Below are 21,916 nucleotides of genomic sequence, written 5' to 3' on the forward strand. Positions count from 1 at the left end.
GGAGGCGTGTGCAGTTGAGGGAGGGGGGGGGGGGGGGCACGCAGAGCACGCAGAGCAGCATACACTTCACCCAGACAGACCCAGACATCAGAAAATTAGCTTCAGAGTCAGTGATGTGCTTGAAATGTTTAATTTCACAAAAGGCTCATTATCTCAGCTCGTAGAAAAAAAGGGCTGTTTTTGGTTCGATCAAGCTATCTTCTCCGGCTCATAACTAAAGAACGGAAAATGGGATCAATAAACTTTTTTTTGCAGGTGATAGAAGAGAGTCTCATCGTTATTTGTGCGTGTTCAGTGTTTACATAGTAATTATTAAAGAAATTATATGACTGTTTTAAAATGCATTGCGGCCTATGTGGCACAGCAAGCAACCTTTTGCCCAAGGGCCGTGGCACTCAAAGTGTTAAGCAGACTCGAAAATGGTATCAATATCAATAAAAATTAACGAGTCGAGTCCCATCCCTAGTCCTGTCTCACTTTTTGCTGCTCCATCCCAGAAGGGACTTGCTCTCTTTTCAGCAGGGTTGGCCGGGTATTTAAACCGATTTGGTACCGGTACTTTTACAACCGGTACTACCGGTACCGAATTGCAACAGAGATTTAGGTGCCTCATTTAGGTGCATGGCCGAGCTGCTGAGCGAAATATCCTCCCTACCCTCCACTCAGAAACCAGCGCTGCACACACGATCACTAACATTATAGGGCAATAGGCATAACAGGTAACATTATCATATGAAATCCTCTTTACAGCCTCTTAAAGTCGAGGTGAACCCGTTTGTCACGTGCATCTGAGTCCGTTTCAGACTGAAAACAAATTGAGAGGCGAACCATATACGGTGTCGATTATTTGATTTGACAATTCTGAGGACTGGCTTTGGCATTGGCCAATCCTCGCATGTTCCACCCCCAAATAGGGTGGGATTCAGCATGTTGTCGTGCTACGCGAGTGGGATCCGCGGAGTACCAGGCAGCCAGGCTGCTTCGTGCGGAGCGAGCGGACAATCCGATGCATGGGTGCTGCCCGCCCGCCTGGAAACTCCGAGAGACGACCCCTGACAGCCAGGCTGTCAGGCTCGGAGGCGCGCGCCATTATCGTTATAAATGTAAATAATATTCCTGGAATGCGTGTTTTAACGAGCCAGTTACATTTCTTTGGATTCTTAGAGATTATAGTTTTTGGTTTTTGTTCATGTTTCTAACAATTGGCCAAGTTAGTAGTTAGTTTATGGGATAGGAATTCTGCCAGATGACAGGCACTAGGCGCCATTTTCTCTTTCTTTTGGAAGAGAAAATTATCCTGAAATGAAGATTTGATTGACAGCTGCATGTCGTGATATGATTGGTTGAAATGGGGTAGAAATTTGATAGTACTAGGTGACGTCAGCAAACTGTACATTACTGTTATCAATGAAATCTTGAAAAATGAACTTTTGATGTGAAAAACGAAAGAAATTAGACTTTTGTGATTTTGTTTGCATACATTATTAAATAGGTGCACTGCATACCCACGTATTTGAACTAAAAGAAAAGAAAAGTCATTTTTGGGTTCAGCTCGACTTTAAAAAAAAGCTTTAAATCCTCTTAAATAAAAAAAGAAAAGTACTGCTTCAGGCACCGGTACAATTTTAAATCGTTTTTTAAAATATGAAACGATACCCATCCCTATTTTTCAGGTGAGTGAAGTAGTGGCCTGGTGCACTGCTGGTTGTAAAAAACAACACAATAGTTTTGTGTTACACTAATTTAGTTAAAGTGGTTCTCAAACATTTTTGGCTGATCATGACGCCTTAAAACGAAGCGATGCCCACTCTCATAAGAAGCAGTATTCATGCAGAATAGCTACAGGATAAATGCACATTAGTCTCTGAGCAGGAAGAGCACGTGAGGGCAGAGATTTCTGACTTTTGCCCAACTGTCCATGTGGGCCTGGGAGAAAAGTGACACATTCTAATGAATTTGTTTCTATAACATATGCTTACCGAGTACCGCAGGTTGAGGGGAGTTGGGTATACTGTGACCCCTGCTTACTGTTAATGTATACATGATCAAGTTCCCAATATATCAAATTAGCCCTACACATTCTGCATCAAGTATTCTATTCACTGACAATGAATCCATCCAAAACCTTAACAAACGATAAAAACCTACTAACAATGTACTCCTGCAGAAAACTGGCCAAATGATGTGATGTCTAATCAATATATTTACAAAACAGCCATAATGGAGTTTGATAGCAGAAAAGGTTTCAGCAATCTATCTGGTAAATGTCAGGTTTTGGTGTCAGTCAGCCTCAGAATGGTCTTATCAGAATCAGAGAGTGAGGGCTTATTTAGACTCCCTATTTTAGTTAAAGTCGAGCTGAACCCAAAAATGAATTTTCTTTTCTTTTAGTTCAAATACCTGGTATGCAGTGCACCTATTTAATAATGTATGCAAAAAAAATCACAAAAATCAAATTTCTTTCGTTTTTCACACTTTTTCACATCAAAAGTTCATTTTTCAAGATTTCATTGATAACAGTAATCTACAGTTTGCTGACGTCACCTAGTACTATCAAATTTCTACCCCATTTTTTCTAACCAATCATATCACGACATGGCAGTTGTCAATTAAATCTTAATTTCAGGATAATTTTCTCTTCTAAAAGAAAGAGAAAATGGCGTTTTGTGCCTGTAATCTGGCAGAATTCCTATCGCATAAACTAACTACTAACTTGGCCAATTGTATGAAACATGAACAAAAAACAAAAACGGTAATGTCTAAGAATGCAAAGAAATGTAAGTGGCTCATTAAAACACGCATTCTAGGAATATTATTTACATTTATAGCGATAATGGCACGCGCCTCCGAGAGCTTGGTTGTCAGTGGTCGCACCTCGGAGATTCCAGGCCGATGGGCTGCACTCTCCGCTCGGCAACACGAAGGCAGCTGGCTGCCTGCGGCTCGCTGAGCTCCACTCAGCCACTAACCTTGTGTCAGCAGGTTCTTCCCGAGGAGAGCGCCACAACACGCTGAATCCCACTCGATTTGGAGGAACACGCCAGGATTGGTCAAAGCCCAATCCAGTCCCCAAAATTGTCAAATAAAATCATCGACATATTACTATGACCCACCTCTCAACCTGTGATCTCAGACAAGTTGTGTTTTCAGTCTGAAACGGACTGCGACGCACGTGACGAACGGGTTCAGTTCGACTTTAAGTTCAACAATCAAACAGGGAGAAATTCACCATAAAAGAGGCAGAGATATATCCTGGTTAGCAGAGATAGCCTACCAGTTTCACCAGCTACAGCAGCCTCAATAAGACCAGAATGCAATGCAGCCACAAGAGATGAGTAACTTTTTCTTGATTATCACAATTTCTCTCTCCACCTGGACACCTGGTCTTTGTGGGTTACCCAGTCTGGGATTCCAGCATTCAGGGAAATGTAGCAAATCACAAACTGAAGTAGACTAAGACAGGTTGAGGGACAGGGCGAGGACACGGAGACAATCACAAAATAACTTCTAGAGAATGAGCTTCCCACCCACCCGTCCAATGCCATGCCTGCCTACTACACAATAAACCCTCGGTCCAAATTTGAAATGGTCCTACATATTAGCTGATCTCATTGCTGCAAATTATTATAGGCGTGAACGCACACAGATGTATGTAAGTAAGACTACTGTGAGGAATGTTCTCAAGGCTGCCACCGACTTCCCAGCCTACAGGCGTTAAGCTACTGGTTCAACTGCACCCACAACAGATTCCTTTGGCCTGAGCAAAACCTCTGGCCTGGGAGCTCTGATGATGCAAGAGGAGGGATCCATTAATGACAGGCTGGTACAGAGGGCTCAGACACAGATTTGTCCAATGCTGCTCATAACAAGGCCGTGTGTGTGTGTGTGTGTGTGTGTGTGTGTGTGTGTGTGTGTGTGTGTGTGTGTGTGTGTGTGTGTGTGTGTGTGTGTGTGTGTGTGTGTGTGTGTGTGTGTGTGTGTGTGTGTGTGTGTGAGGGAGAGAGAATAATAACTGCACTCCAACTCCCCAGACAGCAAACCCGGTCCCAAGGCAATTTTTTCTCTTCAACTCCACACTCCCAGCTCCCCCACCCACTCTGTTTACCCTGTATGTGCTGATGGAGGGGGATAAAGGCGAGATATGACAGGAACATTGTAAACAAACAGGGCATTTGTGTAAACGGAGCTTTACTGTCATGGGACAGCCGGGCTAGGTAAAAGTCCTTCACTGAGAAACAGCCAGCCTCAGAGGGAGATACTGCAGCTATTCCCACCCACAGATAAGGAATGAAAAATCCTAATTATGTGGGTCTGTATTTGGGGCCATGGGAGTCAATAAGCCTTGCCTACTTGAAAATCACAGACGAAGACTTGAATTAGGTGCATAGTATATACTGTATATCACTTCATACGTGTACTACTTTCATTCAGAGGTTTAACTGAGTCCACACCTTCCCACAACAAGAAGATATATTTAACTCCTCTCTGTAATAAGTAGGTCGTTTATAATGGCTGCAGATTGATTACAAAAACGTTCATTGCTGCATCAGCTACTGAGCTAGCCTAAATATCGAGATGTAGTAGCAGCCTATACAATAAAATGGGACTACTTTTATTTACCATACGATGCATGTTGTTTGTCGCTGGTGGATATTGTTCACATCAACTGCATAACTGTCTACACCTGGTCTTCTAGGTGGGAACTGGGAAGTAAAACCTCACAGTATTTAACTTGACTTGAGTTGCAGTATAAAAGTAACTGATCTAAAAACTATACAGAAATTAAACTCTTACCTGGAAAAACGTCCTTTTTTGTAACCTAAATGAGAAGTGAGAGTAACATAGTGCGCCCCCAAAAACCCGGACGGAAAATCAAATCAGAAAAAAAACAGTCAGCACTGCGCTTTCACTTTGAGACGCCCGGCGGGGCCGTTCGGTTGCCTTATTAAAGTTTGAACTAGTTTGAACTGTTTGCTGTAAAGCTGACAGCTCAAGCATAATTATGTTTTCGTTGTTTTATTAATGTATTCTCTTTCGGGTAGCGTTAATGTTCTTCTTCTGGGTTGATTCAATCCCTGTCGTGTCCCCCGGAAGATGACAGGTCGGTGTGTGAGCTGAGCTGAGCTGAGCTGTCTGCCTGTCGGCGTCAACAGGTGAAACTGAACGCAGCATGTGGAGGGCGATGGAGGCGGGGCCGCCCGCCGGGGCGGCACTGACTGACTGTGTTGGTGTGGAAAGTCCTCTCGACTCGAAACTTCACCACAGTTACAACAGAGAAGAGAAGAGAGGAGAGTCCCTCCCGCGCACACACATGGGATTTCTATTCTGGGAATTGACATGACTTTCTCATCGATGAGTTATTGTTATAACTCTAATGTGCCACCCGGGCACTTTTCCAATCCAGCCATACTAGTGTCATAGGCTAATTTAATATAGGCTATTTTTGATACAACACTAATATAAGCAAAGTCCCAAAGGGACTATGTGAGTAGACTATTATAAGGACATTAAAAGCTAATCATAAGCTATCATTAGGTAGGCTATTAAAAGGTCAATATAAAATCACTTTTGAGTATTGCAAGTCTCTCAAGTCCCTGGGAATAATTAGGCTATTAGTATGCCATAATTATAAACTCACTGGGTATTAAATCTAATATAGCAAATAAATATAGCTACTGTGAAGTAGTAGGCCTATTAAAGTCAATGTAACACTGCACACTACCCCATGGGAACATTAGTGATACTATATGAGATTGAAATACTATAAAGTAATCTCATTATAAACCCATGGCCATAGGAATGTTATAGGTTCTACAGAATAAAGAAACATACCATCATGTAGTCACTGTAAACTCACTAAGCACCATAAGTCCCTATAGGAATAGTATATAGTGACTTTTCCTTACTAGGGACTGCACGTCACAAAGCCACCCTCTTCACTCTGAAGGCTTTATGTGCCTGGGCTGCCTCTTCACAGCTCCCTCTCAATGAGCGGATAGCTCATAGATTCTTTCCAGTCACATGTGGTGGGGGGCGGGGCCAGAGAGAATGGGCAGTAGGTTTGGGGTGGCACAGTGCAAAAAGTGGGCAGTGGGGCAAAAAGAGGCTGAAAGAGGGACAGCAGATGGCACACAGAGCAGGAACAAGGACATCTGGTACCTCTGCTTCCTTCTCAAGAGTCAGAAGAATAGAAGCAACATATCTTCTGCTTGATGGCAACATCAGCCACACACCTTCTGTTCGGGGTAAATAAAACAATACAGGAGTGAGTCTGTCAGTGGGTAGGCAAGGTGAGACAGAACAGAAGGCCTATGCAATAATGTTGTTTGTCTCAAGTGCTGAGACAGCTGGTAGATGCTTTGCATGTGTGTGTGTGTGTGTGTGTGTGTGTGTGTGTGTGTGTGTGTGTGTGTGTGGTCCTGACAGTATTACCTTCTCTTTGACCTACAATTTCTTTTATTCTGTCATCATAGCAGATATTCTTCACTTATAAGGTAGCTCAGAACCTTACAGGCACTTCAATGAAGCCAATATATAATTACCTGCTGCTCAAATAACAATATTCACAGCTGGTAAAACAAAGTGTAGCTCAGAGGAACCAGATCACTTGCACAGGGTTCCCACACCTTCCTCAACATCAAATTCAAGGACTTCCCAGGCCCAAGCCAACATGGCATAGTTTAGACATGGATCCAGGTTCATTACTGTTGCAACTTGCAACACTGAACATTTGTATCATGAGAATGAGCAGCTTTACAGAAGCTCACAGATAATTAAAAAGAGAGGCTTGAATGTGTGAACACTTCTCAACTGTCCTGTGTTACACATTAAGTACAAATATCTTCAATTACTATTTTTGCAAAATATAGATTCAAGCACATTCAATGACCCATGTCTATTTTCACACACACACACACACACACACACACACACACACACACACACACACACACACAGAGATAACCTGTAGCCTACAACTATTAGAACTAGGATTGTATTGCACAAATTGTATTCTTTGCTAGCTCTCGAGGGCCACATAAAATGAGGTGCCGGGCAGGATTTGGCCCCCGGGCCTTGAGTTTGACACGTGCACTAGGGTATCGGCCCCTTCGGCAGCACACAATTGCTCAATGTCGCATCACTGTCACTGTGTCAAAATGCCTATGACATCACCGACACCGATGATGTCACAATGCCTATGACATCATGAGCGCATATGACATCATCATCATCAGTGATGTCATGAGATGATTTTGGTCAATAATATATTGACCAAATATATTATGTCACTGATGACATAACTGATGATGTCACATCACTGATGTCATAGACATTGTGATTGCCCAACTTCACATCATTGATGACATCACAATTGCACTTATGACATCATTGATCATGTCACAATGCCTATGACATCATCAGTGGGACAAAAATGGAAACAAACATTGCCCACTTGCTCCCTTTGATAGAGATAGACAGACAGACAGATACCTAGTCGCCCACCCTGCAGCTCACAGATACCTAGTCGCCCGCCATGCAGCTCGACCGCTGTGCGGGCTTGCATGTGCAAACCTAATTGAATTTAGATTTTATATGCACTTTATTTAGGCCTAATTGTTCAGTAATGCTTTTGTGAAAGAATTCAGTTAAAAGGTAGTACTGTAGTCTATATACAGTAGGTATATACAGTACAGTAGGTGTCACCCTGCCTCTGCTAACCCACCTAAGATAATTTCATTAGTCTGGGTTTCAAATGAGTTTTAGTGTCCCATGATGGTCTAAAAGACATTTCAGTAGCTGTTACACCATGACAGTGACAATCTGAGGGACACTACTTTCTTTCATAGATTCTATTAATAGATTCTTTCAATACTTTCAGATGGGATTAAATTGAAATTTGTTCAATACAAATATATTTGTCAAAAGCCCCTCATCATTTAAACCCTTATTATACAGTATATCTTACTAACAAACGTGTGAACGGCTTCATCAGAGGCATGTGGTAGACACTCCCAACAAACCTGTTTCCCTGACAGCGTTAATGGACCATGAAACTGGGACCTTCCTCGTGTTGATTATCACGTCAGAATGCTGTAGCCACTGAGTGTGAGAGTGATTGGATTTGGTTCTGGATTTCAATAACTGACCCTGTTTATTCCATAGAGGAACAGGCAAGAGTGGAGCACGTAACGGCATGGCTGTGACATGTTTGGGACCTTTGCAGTGGAAACTTGGCCCTCACTCATTCTGAATGCAAATAAGAGTACTTTCATTTTCCTGCAATGCAAAAAGGCCATGGCTGGCAGCGGTCAGAGTGCTCTGTGTGTGTGTGTGTGTGTGTGTGTGTGTGTGTGTGTGTGTGTGTGTGAGATGCCTTGGCTAGAGGAGTCTGGAATAACTGGAAAGGCCATGTGGAAGAGCTCAATTGTCTCAGTTGGGCATTCATGAATACTAAACCAAACCTTGAATGGAACATTCCTATCTGAGCTTTAATTACTCGCAAACTTCCTCTCCGACTCTGCAAATCAGAATGAAGCAGCTAAATAAAGACTGAAACATTCTTGACATGAACATGATCTAAATTTAATATGAAAATAAGTCCTCTCATTAGTCATGTTTTTTTTCCCTAATGTACAATTTTGCAGCATTCATTTCTGACAATAAGTAAATAACTGATTGCATTTTTATTTTGATCTTGATGACAGGCCACAGACTTCTGTAGCTGCAGCACCAGATTATAAGTGCTATTAGTAAAAAAAAGTAATAGGATGCAGAGGAAAAACTGTTCAAATATATACATCATTCAACTTACATTAACATACAATAAAAAGTTCTGCAGACCTGGGGAGCAGGTTACCGCATTTCCTGTAGTTCTGTTCTGGACATTAGCATACAATGAAATGCTTCTTTGGTGAATCCTGCTTGAATACAAATATGTGAATGTGAATCATGTTGCTTGCATGTAGATGTTTTGCTTCAAATGGTCCCTTTTGTAGAACCTTCAGACTTCATGAAGTCCACAAAGCAGATTAGCAGGCACTGCGATATCTGTCAGGGTGGAACAGAAACAAACAGTCGCTTAGGTGCAAAGTCATTTCATTCATATGATTGTAACCCTGTGAGGGAAGGTGTCAAGTCAATTAACATTGTCTAAAGCCCCAAACGCACAGGGAGCGTCAGACGCTAGCCATTGTTTTAAACGGCCGAACATGCACCAAGAGCGCTCTGACGCGCGTCAAACTGCCTTGACGCCCGTACTCCGAACCTGTTTCCATTTTGGAGTGTCAAACGAGGTTCCAGCAGCGACCAAAGAGCTCTGAGCCAGGGCCGTAGCCAGGGTTCCGAAATAGGGGAGGTCCAGCAAGGGGAGGCGGATTTGAGTTTTTTTTCCCCCCTTTTTAAGCCATATTTAGAGTAATATATCATTTTAAATCAACATTAGGATTATACTGTTGTGATGTCATTATTCAGTATATTCTCTTTCATGTCACCACCTGCTCAGCTCTCCTGTCAACATAATTGTAACTAACAAACACAAACTGTTTTAGCCAAATTCATATCAAAATGACACCTACAAACACAGGTACACAACCCAAGCCGTACACAACACACAAAGTCATCATCGATAATAAAAAAAACATACAGAGGGACATTTATTTATTCCTGATAGGAACGATTGAAAAATAAAATAAAATATATTCTGTTGTTTTTAACTTTACACCACCTCTTTTTGTTACTTATTGGGTCATGAAACTGAAACCATGCATATAGCCACCTGCATACCTGACTTCGGGAGCTTGGCAATTGGCATCATGCATGATTAGCCAGTAGCATCCCAACGTGTCACACAGGTAACATTACTTAAGAGACAGACTAGACACTTACTTTCTTGGTTGTTGCTAAAAAATCTGTCAGTGTCACTCACTGTCTGTCGTTCACTCGCTCACTGTCTCGCAGCTCGCTCACCTTCAATTATCTCGCCAGGCAGACAGACAGTCATCACTCACCACCATGCTACTGCTCTCTCGGAATCAAGTTACCGCGGACGCGGCGTCAGATGACTTCCTGCCTGACCTGCCTTTCGTTTCAAAATAAAAGCGATCCCGTGTTTTTCATGCTTTTCCATGCAGATTGTTTAAAAAAAAAAAAAAAAAAAAAAAAAATTTCCTCTGAAATATTAGGGGAGGTCCGGACCTCCCCGTCCTCATAGCTAGCTACGGCCCTGCTCTGAGCTCCCCCCCCTCTCTGCCACTTCCATCCCCGTCTGTCTCGCTGCTCCTCAAATAAATCTCACAGTAGTTTAAATAGAGCAAGCATGTCAATACGCTACACTATAGCGAGACGAAGTGAGAACAATGTTCTAAACGCATGGGCTAGCAAAATATAGCCTACCCCTGGATGTCATGATGAGAGTGGATTGGTGAAAGTTTGGACAGAATGATTGCATAATTTTTTCGCACAGCGCTGCCTTTTTTTTTCTCCCCCTCTGCACAGCAGACAGGTAGGATGATCAGATCTAACAGCCTCTGAATGACAGGGGCTCAAAACTACGCTATAACAACTTTTTTTCCATCGGTCCGCCTGCCTACATTATAAATTAGTGGCCTTTCCCCCAAAATACTGATGGTTCCGTCATTCTGTGGTGTATAGATGTCAGATCTGATGCTTGCAGTGCGCTATAGGGGCAGAAATTGACGAGCGTCAAGTTTCCCTCCCTGTGCGTTTCGGGCTTAACATCAATATGAATGCACGATAATGCTTATTCACATGAAGATATTCTAAATATACCTCAGGGATTTCGGACTTATTATGTTTGCTCACAGAGCATGGATAGCGAATGGATTGTAGTAGAGACGGATGAGTGCCTGGTACCTATTTTAGCAGGTTTGGGAAGATCTAAATTGTTCATGATGTCCACAAACTCCTCCAGGTTCTTGGTCAAACGTGGGTTGAACCTGCGCTCCTCTCCCACCGTTGACACCGTCTGACCTGATGCACAGAGAGACAGATACAGTACATCTCAGTTCGGATCTTGGATGCATTGGGATCTGATCCCAAAATCCACATTTTGAGGTGAGCTGGCTGGCATTCCTATCGGATGTCAGTTGTGTGTCAACATAAATCCGGCCACAATCTGGATATTACAAGCAACATCATCAATTTACAAGGCCCCAACTGACGTGAGCCATAGCCACCCTTTAACACATGGACAAGCAAGGCTCTTATGTGAGTGTTTTGTGCTCAAGAGTATCATACAAAAGGCATAGAAAGTTGAAAGTATGGTTCCTCATATGAAAGTTATTTAGCCACTCACAGGACCATAAGAGCGCTATAATAGAGTACCGCAGGGATGATGTCTTTTCGTAGGCTCACCCAGAAGTCCCTATGCTGCTGGTTCGTAGGGGGATAAGTCCCTATGCTGCTGGTTCGTAGGGGGGGGGGGGGAGTCCCTATGCTGCTGGTTCGTAGGGGGGAAAGTCCCTATGCTGCTGGTTCGTAGGGGGGGAAGTCCCTATGCTGCTGGTTCGTAGGGGGGAAAGTCCCTATGCTGCTGGTTCGTAGGGGGGGGAGTCCCTATGCTCCTGGTTCGTAGGGGGGAAAGTCCCTATGCTGCTGGTTCATAGGGGGGAAAGTCCCTATGCTGCTGGTTCGTAGGGGGGAAAGTCCCTATGCTGCTGGTTCGTAGGGGGGGGGAGTCCCTATGCTGCTGGTTCGTAGGGGGGAAAGTCCCTATGCTGCTGGTTCGTAGGGGGGAAAGTCCCTATGCTGCTGGTTCGTAGGGGGGAAAGTCCCTATGCTGCTGGTTCGTAGGGGGGGGAGTCCCTATGCTGCTGGTTCGTAGGGGGGAGAGTCCCTATGCTGCTGGTTCGTAGGGGGGAAAGTCCCTATGCTGCTGGTTCGTAGGGGGGAAAGTCCCTATGCTGCTGGTTCGTAGGGGGGAAAGTCCCTATGCTGCTGGTTCATAGGGGGAAAGTCCCTATGCTGCTGGTTCATAGGGGAAAAAGTCCCTATGCTGCTGGTTCGTAGGGGGTAAAGTCCCTATGCTGCTGGTCCGTAGGGATGAAAGGCAATGGGATTTTTGTATGGGAATTTCGGTTTAATGCATGAAATTTGCAATGCAATTTCGTTGTTCTTAAAACTTGCTTTGTGACATTGACAAATAAAGCTCATTCATTCATTCATTCGAAATATGGTCTGTGGTTAACAAAAGTTTAAGAAACATCAAAGTTTAAGTTCAGCAAGATAATTTTCACCAACGAGGACCACTTTTAACACTTTGAGTGCCACGGCCCTTGGGCAAAAGGTGCTGTACTGTGCCACATAGGCCGCAATGCATTTTAAAACAGTCATATAATTTCTTTAATAATTACTATGTAAACACTGAACACGCACAAATAACGATGAGACTCTCTTCTATCACCTGCAAAAAAAAGTTTATTGATCCCATTTTCCGTTCTTTAGTTATGAGCCGGAGAAGATAGCTTGATTTGAGCAAAAACAGCCCTTTTTTTCTACGAGCTGAGATAATGACCCTTTTGTGAAAGGAAGCATTTCAAGCACATCATTGACTCATTGCTAATATTTTCTGATGTAATGCTGCAGCTGCCTGGGTCTGTTGTATGCTGTAGTGTCCTGCGTGCCCCACCTCCCCCCCTCCTCCTCCCCCCCCCCCCCCCCCCCCGTTGTGGGAGGAGTGTCTCTCTGCTCTGCTCGGCTCTGCTGTGAGTGCGTTTGCTCTGCGTGTGCTCAGCACTGAGAAGTCCGCTAGATCCAGCTTTTTTACAGCCGCGTGTATGTCACCAGCTTCCAGTTGAGAACTCCGAAATCCTTCAGTTCCCACAATGCACTGGGCTCGCGTGGCCTTGGATTCCATGCCCACCCCTCAGGCATTTGGCTGATATCAAACTCCAGTAGGTGGCGGTAATGCACATATATGTTTGCCAACCGCCATAAAACTCAAAGAAGAAGAAGGCTTCGACATAAAAACATTAGGAGAAGAAGAATAATATATATTTTTTTTTGCCTCCAAATTGCACCAAATTTAAACGGTAGTATATATGTCGGGAGATGTCTTCATAAAAAAAAATTCATGCATTTTCATGCATTTTCCTAGGAGTTATGAGCATCTGATGTTGTAACTATTTAATGTAAAAATGTGTAAAAAAGGGTACATTGCTCAGCGTTGATTTCGTAACTTCAACGCACCTTCTACTAGATGTAAAATTTGACAAGCTTTCCAATGCCGCCAGTCCCGTGTCTGTAGGTGCTTCCGTTCCCGAGATATGGTTCTTTGCAAGGAGCTATGGGAAGCTAACATTAGCTAGCCTAGGCGATGCGGTGAAAAAAGATGGCTGCCTTTTGTTTTTCTTCAGGACCTCTGAAGGGGCGTGGAGGACCTCTAGAGGCGGGACCATGGCGGCACACCCCCAAAACACTTGTAGTTTACAGCTGTTCTCTTCCGCAAGTCTGGACTTGACGCTCCGACGCGTTTTACGTCAGAGCGTCAAGAAAATAATGTGAGAGATGGTTGATAGCTCAGGCTGTGAACAACCAATTTCAAAAATTTCAACGGATTCGAAAACCTTAGGGGCGTGAGATTTAATATATATTCATATTCCCCACGGGAAAGCCGTCCTTTAAGTGTTTTCTGAAAATGCATTTACACTCCAAAAGTCATAAAAGTGGTCCTCGTTTGTGAAGATTATCTTGCTGAACACACACTTCACTGTTTCATAAACTTGTGTTAACCACAGACCTTATTTCATGAAATCCCCATACACATTTTTTTACATTTGTTGTCTGCGCAGCCCACCACACAACAGCTTTGAGCTATGTTTAATTCAAGGAAAATGACGCTGGTGTATGGGAGTGAAAGGAGAGCTTTCCCCGTGATGGGCGTGGCCTATTTCATGCAGCGTCTCTATATTGGACAGGAAAATCAAACCCGAGATCGTATCTGAACACAAAGTGGGAGTGTCCAGGGGTTAAAGCAAAAAAAATCTTTTGACTGAAAATTTTTCCAGGCCTATTTTAGCTATTTCGGGCTTTTTCGAGTGTCCGCTTTTTTCCCGCCGTGCCATCGCTTCACATGGGTTTTCATGTAAAAAACGGCAGACAGTGTGTACATCGCTCTCATTTCACTCTCGAGTTCCCAAACATCCAGTAGGCCTAATGATGCATGAATTGTGTTCTGGGCTGAATCAGTATGTTATAAGGTTCCACGGTAGGTATGTCAACAGAGACATAATGAAAATTACTGGCTATAATAAATCACAATTCATATATATGTTTTTCATCAAGTCAAACAAGTAGGTTAAGGCATCAGTATAACAATAATAGCTAACAGCCACAGGAACTACAACATTGTCAAACATATGTCCCAACTAAGGAGGTTCTCTTCCCCCAGTCACACAGCCCAGCTCCACTCAACCTCTCACCCCCCCCCCCCCCCCCCGTCCCACTGAGCTGATGGTCTGATAGCCTACTGTTATGAAAACACACCAATTAATACTGTCAGACAACACCTAGCATGCCTAGGCTAACCACCTAACGCTAAATAGTTCAGCATCAAGTGAAGAGGAAACATCCCACTGCACACGGTTACATCTAAAACATATCCCTCAGAATTATCCTGGAGTCAGGTAACTGATGAAATCAACATCTTGTTATCAACTAACTCAGAGACTAGCAGCAGCACACATCTAACGCTAACCAGATAGTTAGTAACCAACTAGTTACTGCGCTAGCAACAGTTGTTTGTTAATGTTATCATGTTGCGTTACAGATAGGTGCCTATATCTCATTCAGTAACGTTAGCGTCACCGCTAGTGAAACTCCACTAGACTTTTTCTCTCCATCAAATAATGTTATTCTGCTGAGATGCATCTTTATGGTGGAAATGACAATTAGTGACATGTGGTCATGGAAAAAGCGTCAACACCCCCACGCTGTCAGGGGGGAAAATACACCGAAAATAATAACGTTACTGCACCAAACGTTTGAGCGTGTGTGTGTTAGCAAGTTTTATATGTCCAATAAAAGACAACTCCGCTCCGCATCGCGCATGTTTTCCAAGTCCCTCCACCTTTGCAGTAATAAATTAACTCCAATTCTCACAATAATAAACTTCTTCAGTCCTATGCTGTCATTAGGGATCATTTAACGTTAGGAACTAACGCTGTCTGAGAGACAGATCTGCAACAGTGTTTTGTTTAGCGTTACATATTAGGAGCGGCTTTGCAGCCAGTTGATGCGTTCAGTGGGCCGAAAACATAGCACAACGTAGCAAAACATTTATCAGCAGACATGGTGGTGCATTGAAACAGGCAAGGAAACATGACATTCAACCTGGAAACCGTAGCAAAACATTTTCAGACGTATTGTGGCTTGAACACAGCCCAGGAGAATCATTTGGACGTCCGGTCAGAATTTTTCAAAATAAAAGCTTTCATTCAAACTCAATACAATACACATTGAAAATATACAAAGGGGATTTAATTTAGGTATTTTTCACATTTCATATCTGGCTCCAATAGACGGAAATCCATCGTAGCGACGGAGAACTTTAAGCCCTGAATGTCATGTACAGAGACATCAATGCGACGTGATCTAAGATCCGATCTGATTGTTGAAGCTGCATTAAAAAGAGAGTAACGAGTGTAAAGAGAGAAGTGTAACCAGGCCCTGTTTCTACTGCTCAACCAATCAGCAATAAGCCCATCATTGGGCTCATTCTGGTCTGTATTTCGTGAAACAGAATTGTATTTTGTTTTTTTTAAAGGCCGGGGAATACCGCAAAAAAATACCCTTTTCTAACTGCAGATTTTGGAAATGTAATAAGGAAAAGTGTATGACTGTAGTCTGTTCAATCGTCAGCATAAACTCGTTATTCGTGTTCCCTACATTTTACCATCACATCACAGATTTGGCCTGTAGGCAGTTTTGTTCAGTAATGTAGGCCAATGTATAGCCTTAATGAAAGGGTTGGATGACATGACAAAAGCAGTCTCTGCCTGTGGAACTGGTTTGAAGCATCTCTAAGGCTGTACTTACATTTGTGTCATTATCCAGCCGCATCATGGTGCATGAAGTTAACAGGTCTGGACACAAAAAGTGACTTTGATCACATGTTGGATGTACTTGTGATTAGCATTGTGCATACAGTACTCTGGACGTCCTCCAGCAGTAAAACACATGTTTAGAGACAGAGTGAAATAATGGAAATTGAGAGGAGAGACTTGGGAGTACATAAATGCAGCCACTTATGGATATTTCCAGGCCACTGTGGAAGCACAGTAGCATGATCTCATAAAATCCAAACTCTACAATCAGATGCCAATAATCCCTTTGGAATGACAAATCCATTCATCTGCATAACCACATTTTGAAAGCAGTACATCCATGATATGTGATATGAATATGTCTGAGATGTGTGGGGTTTTGGGGCCAACCTTTGTAGTCATGTGCTGGGTAGACGAGGCACTGGTTAGGTAGAGTAAAAATCTTCTGATGGACCGACTCATAGAGCAGTTTGGAGCAGCCTGAGAAAGAAAGGGAAAGTTTGTGCAAAAGATTAAGCAATCCTACAAAAACATAATACTGCCTCCCTGTGTTCATCTAGCAGTATTACAAAAACAAAAGCATTCACTATGGTCCATTGACTTCTGGGAAACCATGGTGTGTGATGACGAATGAACAGCGGTAACATGAGAGCAGATAATCAGACCGAGGTGGGGGCATAGGTTTACCCTGCTGGAAGTCTGTCCTGCCGCAGCCTCTGATGAGCAGAGCATCACCAGTGAAAGCCATGCTCTGATCCTCCGTCACCAGTGTCACACACCCATCTGTGTGTCCCGGAGTCTCCCTCACTGTCACATACTGGGAGGGGAAGACAGAGGAGTCAAATCAAGTCAAGTCAAATTTCGGTATGAAGCACAATTAACAAAAATAAAATACCTCAAAATATGTATTTTGAAGATACATGTATCGTCCTTCATGTCTGTTTACATCTTGAGATACTGGCAGGTCTAAAGCCATCCCAAACCGCTCTGAAGCCAGAGTTATAATCTGTCAAATGTTTCCTCCTTACATGTTTTCCAAAGGCGATCTTGTCTCCCTCTGACAGGAGGACATCTGCAGAGGCGCCACTCAATCTGCAGATGGCACTCTTCAACCCAACCAGTCTCTTCTTCAGCAGCCCAGTGCTTGTGATATGGTCCGCATGGCAGTGGGTGTTTACTACCAGACAAAGAAGAGAGAAAGGTTCACTAGCAGAGTTTTTTGATAGGAAGCCACAATACCTACAGTGGAATTAAGTCCTTTTCAAACTGCTATCTGCATTCAAGATCCTGGCCAACCTAGCCTTTGGCAAACTGAGGTTTCACATGGGCGCATTACTGAGAACATGTGACTACATTTCCCAGCTAGCCAGCCCTGCTCTGGAGCAAGGTTAGGCCCAACTTTGCAGGGTTAAAAACATAATTTGAGAAGTTATTCCTGGGTTGAATGTTGCAGTGTGACGGCTAAATTAACCTTGCGTTGCTAGCTTATAGGTTAAGGATAACGTGCAGTGTGTGTAGGTTTATATGGGTCAGTGAGGATGATAAGACAGCATGATTGGATTTGGTTAAGTGTTATGTTTTAAACTGATTATAATCATGTGCAATTATGCATTAAAACCGCACCTCTCAGTTGTGCCAGTGGGGCCAGGCAGTTTGATGGAGTGTCTGAATCATGGTCGAAAAAATGTCACTCTTGACCATGGTAAATGGTAAATGGCCTGCATTTATATAGCGCAGGGCTATTCAACTGGCGGCCCGCCAATCAAGTCAGACCGGCCCGCGGATGAGTTTTTTATATATATATATATATATATATATATATATATATATATATATATATATATATATATATATATATATATAGAGACATACTGTATATATATATATATATATTTTTTAACAATTAAACCTGATTTACTTATTACACCCGACTGGTTGTTTTCCAGATGTGATCTTCTAGCTAAAGTGAGCTAAACAAGTCAGATCCACTATAAATGTTTTTCAGGAGATGCTGTGATGTAGCCACAAGAAAGGTGCAATATTAATGTTTTTCAGGAGATGGTGCTGTGATGTAGCTAATCAAGAAAGATGCATTATAAATGGTTTTTCAGGAGATGTGTGCTCCAGCTAGCTAGGTTCTAAACAATAAACAATGTTTACAGTTGTTTTCCTTTCCTGATGCACTATAAATGTTTATAATGCTGTGGTGTAGAGAGGTCAGAATTGACCAAATTATATTTCAAATGCGTTTACTTTTGGGGCTTTAACACAGCTTTTGTTGCACAGAAATTAAACACTTAAATGAAAATTAAGCTACTTTTGCAATGTAGTGAAATACAAGTTTTGAAAATTGTGGTGGCGCATTGTGTCAAGTGTACATATAATGGGATTAATAGCTCGGGGAACGGTCCGGCCCCCGGCCCCTTAGGTTTCTGACAATGTGGCCCTCTGAACAATTTAGTTGAATAGCCCTGATATAGCGCGTTAATCCAAAGCGCTTTACAATCAGTAGGTACATTCACCCATTCATACCCCGATGGCGGCAGGCTACCACACAGGGTGCTGGCACACCATCAGGAGCAATTTGGGCTTCAGTATCTTGCCCAAGGACACTTCGACATGCAGACTGGAGGAGGCGGGAATCGAACCACCGACCTCTTTTATCCAAAGCGATTAGTGGACGACCCACTCTACCTCCTGAGCTACAGCCGACCATTGGTGCAATAAATCACTGAAACTGGAGCCCTGCAGTGTGCGAGCGGTTTTATTCTTTTTGTATGTTGTTCACTTTCAGCTCAGCACCTGCCCTTTTTTGGTTTGGATGTGCGTGTTTACTCTTTTTCTAAGTTGGTTTTACAGTCACATACTGTAGTTCCAGACAGTAGCTACCTGCCAATTTCAGCGTGAGCCCCAATTCGTTTATGAGCTTCACATCCCTGTCAATAGTCTCCAATACAGGGTCGATGATGATGGCCTCCCTGGTCTCCCTGTCCGCCAGCAGGTAGGTGTAGGTACTGCTCACACTCTCAAACAACTGAACAGGGAAACGGGTAAAGGTACAGGAGTGAGTCAGCATTAGATAAGAAGGGATGTTAAAGGGCAGTAGTGATGCAAGTCTATTCCTGTTATCATCGATAAGGTCCTGGAATGATAAAGTGTGTGTGCATGTGTGTGTGTGTGTGTGTGTTGGACAGAGAGAGAGAGAGAGAGAGAGAGAGAGAGAGAGAGAGAGAGAGAGAAAACAGCATACACTTGTTTCAAGTGTATGCAACCTAGGTTCGGTTAACAGAGTTAATGGTAAATCTGCACTACCGTTCAAAAGTTTTACAACACCCCCATTTTTCCAGTTTTGCAATTTATGCAGTGCAATATTGTCCAAATAATGCTTCAGAGGGTGCAATAACACATGTGCCAATACTGCTTTAATGCAGAGGGTTTGTAGTAATCAACAAACTATAGGGCTTTCCACAGTGATTATATTAGCCTGGTCTATGACATCACTAATGATGTCACAATGCCAGGGCCGAGCCCGCCCTGCAGCTCGACCGCTGTGCTCTTATGACATCACTGATTAATTTGAGATCATCAGTGATGTGACATCATCAGTGGTCACAATGCCTCTGGGACAAAAATGTAAACAGAGAGAGAACAATCATTGCCCACATGCTCTCTTTTATAATAAGGATGAATACATCAGAAATTCTACCAGAAATGTGGACCATAAATTACTGTGTGCGAGAGGCTGAGTATTCGGCTTTGAGGCTGCAAAACACACCCACCATTGAGCCCTCACAGTCCACTGGCCGCACAGCTGGCTAACCTGAAAAATCCCCCAGCACAGCCCATGGAACCAATTTACTTTTAGTTTAGAAATAGATAACAGAAAGTAACGGTACATTTTGACTTCATGAACTTTTGAAAGCAGGCTAACTTCCAGGTACTTGCTAACTTACAAGTGTCATTCAGAAACACTGCTGCATTTCCTATCGCATTAGACGTGACGAAGCTGAAAATAAACAAGTAACGTTAAAGAATAATAGCAGTGAATACCTGTCTGAAGAATAGTCCTTCGCCCGCCTTGGAGCAGTAGGGTCTGCCACCAGCTTGTAGCGGGATTGAGCCTGTGGTGACGCCCGGACAGAGGAGCCTGTTCTGGGTTGCAGCACAACTCGAGCCCCCGGCCTTTGTTCGGAGGCATAGCGATAGGGCCAGAGCCCGCTGGACGGGCTTCACCCTGCTCACCCAGCACATTGTTAATCCACCCGGTATAAGTGACTGCGTTCTCAGTTAGCTTAGCTAGTGTCGACTCAGGACTGGCTCAAAATGTCATTGTAACGTAGTCAGTCAGCAGCGATTCACACTCAGGCAACGCTACAGTCGGACGATATAATTTTTCTCTTGTAATCTTCCGAAGTTCCGACTGTTTATGTCAAATTCCCCTTGAAGCTGCCGACAGTTCAGTTAGTCTCCGAAAACGCTGTCTGGAGGGTCGGTCAAGTCTCACCTTGGATGAACTCTGAAGGTCCAGGGAAATGATTGCGTTTGGATTGCTGCGACTGGTGCCACTGCCAATACATTTTTGAGTGCAATTTCCTAGACTCACGTAAGCAGTGAGCAATTCAGCTGCCCAGTCCTGTCCACCTGATGCGCGTTCATGAGGCGCGCACAGCTGTAGGCGGTTAGGTCAGGAGTAGTCATCATTCTCGCATTGTGGCTAGGACAGGACAGGTGTGTGTCTGTGTAGCCTACATGCCCATCCCACTATCTTAACTAAAATGTGACCAAACATTATGTGCTGTTACCTAACAAGTTGTAAACAAATTCCCTGCTAGCTATAATTATAGTCTAATGTTTGTAGCGATCCAGGTAATCCAGGTATTACGTGTAATGTGGTGTTCAATAGAAGGGTCTCGATTGCAGCTAGGAACTGATGTGTGAGAGTGTTACTGGGGGGGAACACTAGGCTGGGGGAACGCTTCCGGTGAGAGAGCATGCGTGGAGTCAGTCTCCGGATACCGCCTAAGGAGAAGCAGCTAGCTAGCTATGGGCGTAGCAACCGCCAAGAGTTGACTAACTGTGAATAAAGAACCCTGTACCAGCAAGAAGCCTCTGATTCCATAAATACCAGGAACGCTACATTGGCGTCAGAAGTTAAGCGGTGAATATTGCCTCCGTAATCGGCAAGATGGTGAACAAGTTCCTGAGGAAAGAGCGGAGAAGAATCAAACGAGAGGCGGGAAGAGAAGGAGCCGGGGCAGACAGCCAGGCGTCCGAAGAGGAGCAGGACCGGGCAGACATAGCCGCTCCTACAGAGATCCAAGCGGAGCAGGCGGTAGAAAGCCAGGGGCTGGTGAGAGTGAAGACCGGGCCAGACGACATTGTCACCGTAGCCATGGAGGCTATTCTGCGGCCCAGCGAGGCTAGCCTGCGGGCCAGTGACGGGGAAGTGGCGCGGATCGAGGCGGCGCGGGACGGCGCCCGCCGAGGCAAGAAGGAAGTGACTCCGCCGAAATACAACGGTAAAGGCGAGTGGGAGCCATATTGCACAATGTTTAACGTGGCAGCGGACATGAACGGCTGGTCGAGGGAGGAGAGAGCCAGCCATCTTGTGATGTCCCTCGAGGGTGAAGCTATAACGTGCGTGGCGGCGATGGCCGATATAAAAGACATGGATGCGGTGATGGCGGCCCTGCGGAGGCGCTTCGGCCAATGCGAAGAGAAAGGCATCGTGGTTGCGGAACTGTGTAACAGGCGTAGACGACCGGGGGAGTCGCTGCGGGCACTGGCAACAGACATTGAGATCCTCAGCCGGCGCGTATACAGCCGGCTGCCGCCAGAGTCGCTGGATGAGTTGG

At 43.9% G+C, this 21,916-nt stretch overlaps 2 protein-coding genes across 3 annotated transcripts in view; both read right to left on the reverse strand.

The window, feature by feature from the left end:
* Nucleotides 1–5,075, reverse strand: part of phldb3 (pleckstrin homology-like domain, family B, member 3) — a 57,251-nt gene extending 52,176 nt beyond the window's left edge. For both annotated transcript variants that reach the window (XM_083648740.1, XM_083648739.1), the window contains exon 1: nucleotides 4,795–5,075. The gene's annotated coding sequence lies outside the window, so the exon portion shown is untranslated. The remainder of the gene's footprint in view (nucleotides 1–4,794) is intronic.
* A 3,540-nt stretch (nucleotides 5,076–8,615) lies between these two features.
* ethe1 (ETHE1 persulfide dioxygenase) lies at nucleotides 8,616–20,688 on the reverse strand. Its single transcript, XM_083634884.1, has 7 exons — nucleotides 20,112–20,688; nucleotides 18,951–19,095; nucleotides 17,090–17,238; nucleotides 16,749–16,878; nucleotides 16,452–16,541; nucleotides 10,873–10,989; nucleotides 8,616–9,048 (listed from the first exon to the last, which is right to left on the reverse strand). Exons 1-7 carry the CDS (start codon nucleotides 20,310–20,312, stop codon nucleotides 9,002–9,004), a joined length of 879 nt encoding a protein of 292 aa, XP_083491010.1. The 5' UTR covers nucleotides 20,313–20,688; the 3' UTR covers nucleotides 8,616–9,001.
* Nucleotides 20,689–21,916: the final 1,228 nt, after the last annotated feature.

This window comes from Poromitra crassiceps (genome assembly GCF_964638095.1).
Source record: "Poromitra crassiceps genome assembly, chromosome: 1".
Taxonomy (NCBI): domain Eukaryota; kingdom Metazoa; phylum Chordata; class Actinopteri; order Beryciformes; family Melamphaidae; genus Poromitra; species Poromitra crassiceps.

Excerpts from the sequence above, each read along its gene's own strand:
- ethe1 (XM_083634884.1), bottom strand. The coding sequence starts at position 20,312 with ATGTGCTGGGTGAGCAGGGTGAAGCCCGTCCAGCGGGCTCTGGCCCTA. Across the intron at positions 16,879-17,089 it reads AGATCGCCTTTGGAAAACAT|TATGTGACAGTGAGGGAGAC; the intron begins GTAAGGAGGAAA and ends TTCCCCTCCCAG. Across the intron at positions 10,990-16,451 it reads CCCAGCACATGACTACAAAG|GTCAGACGGTGTCAACGGTG; the intron begins GTTGGCCCCAAA and ends TCTGTGCATCAG.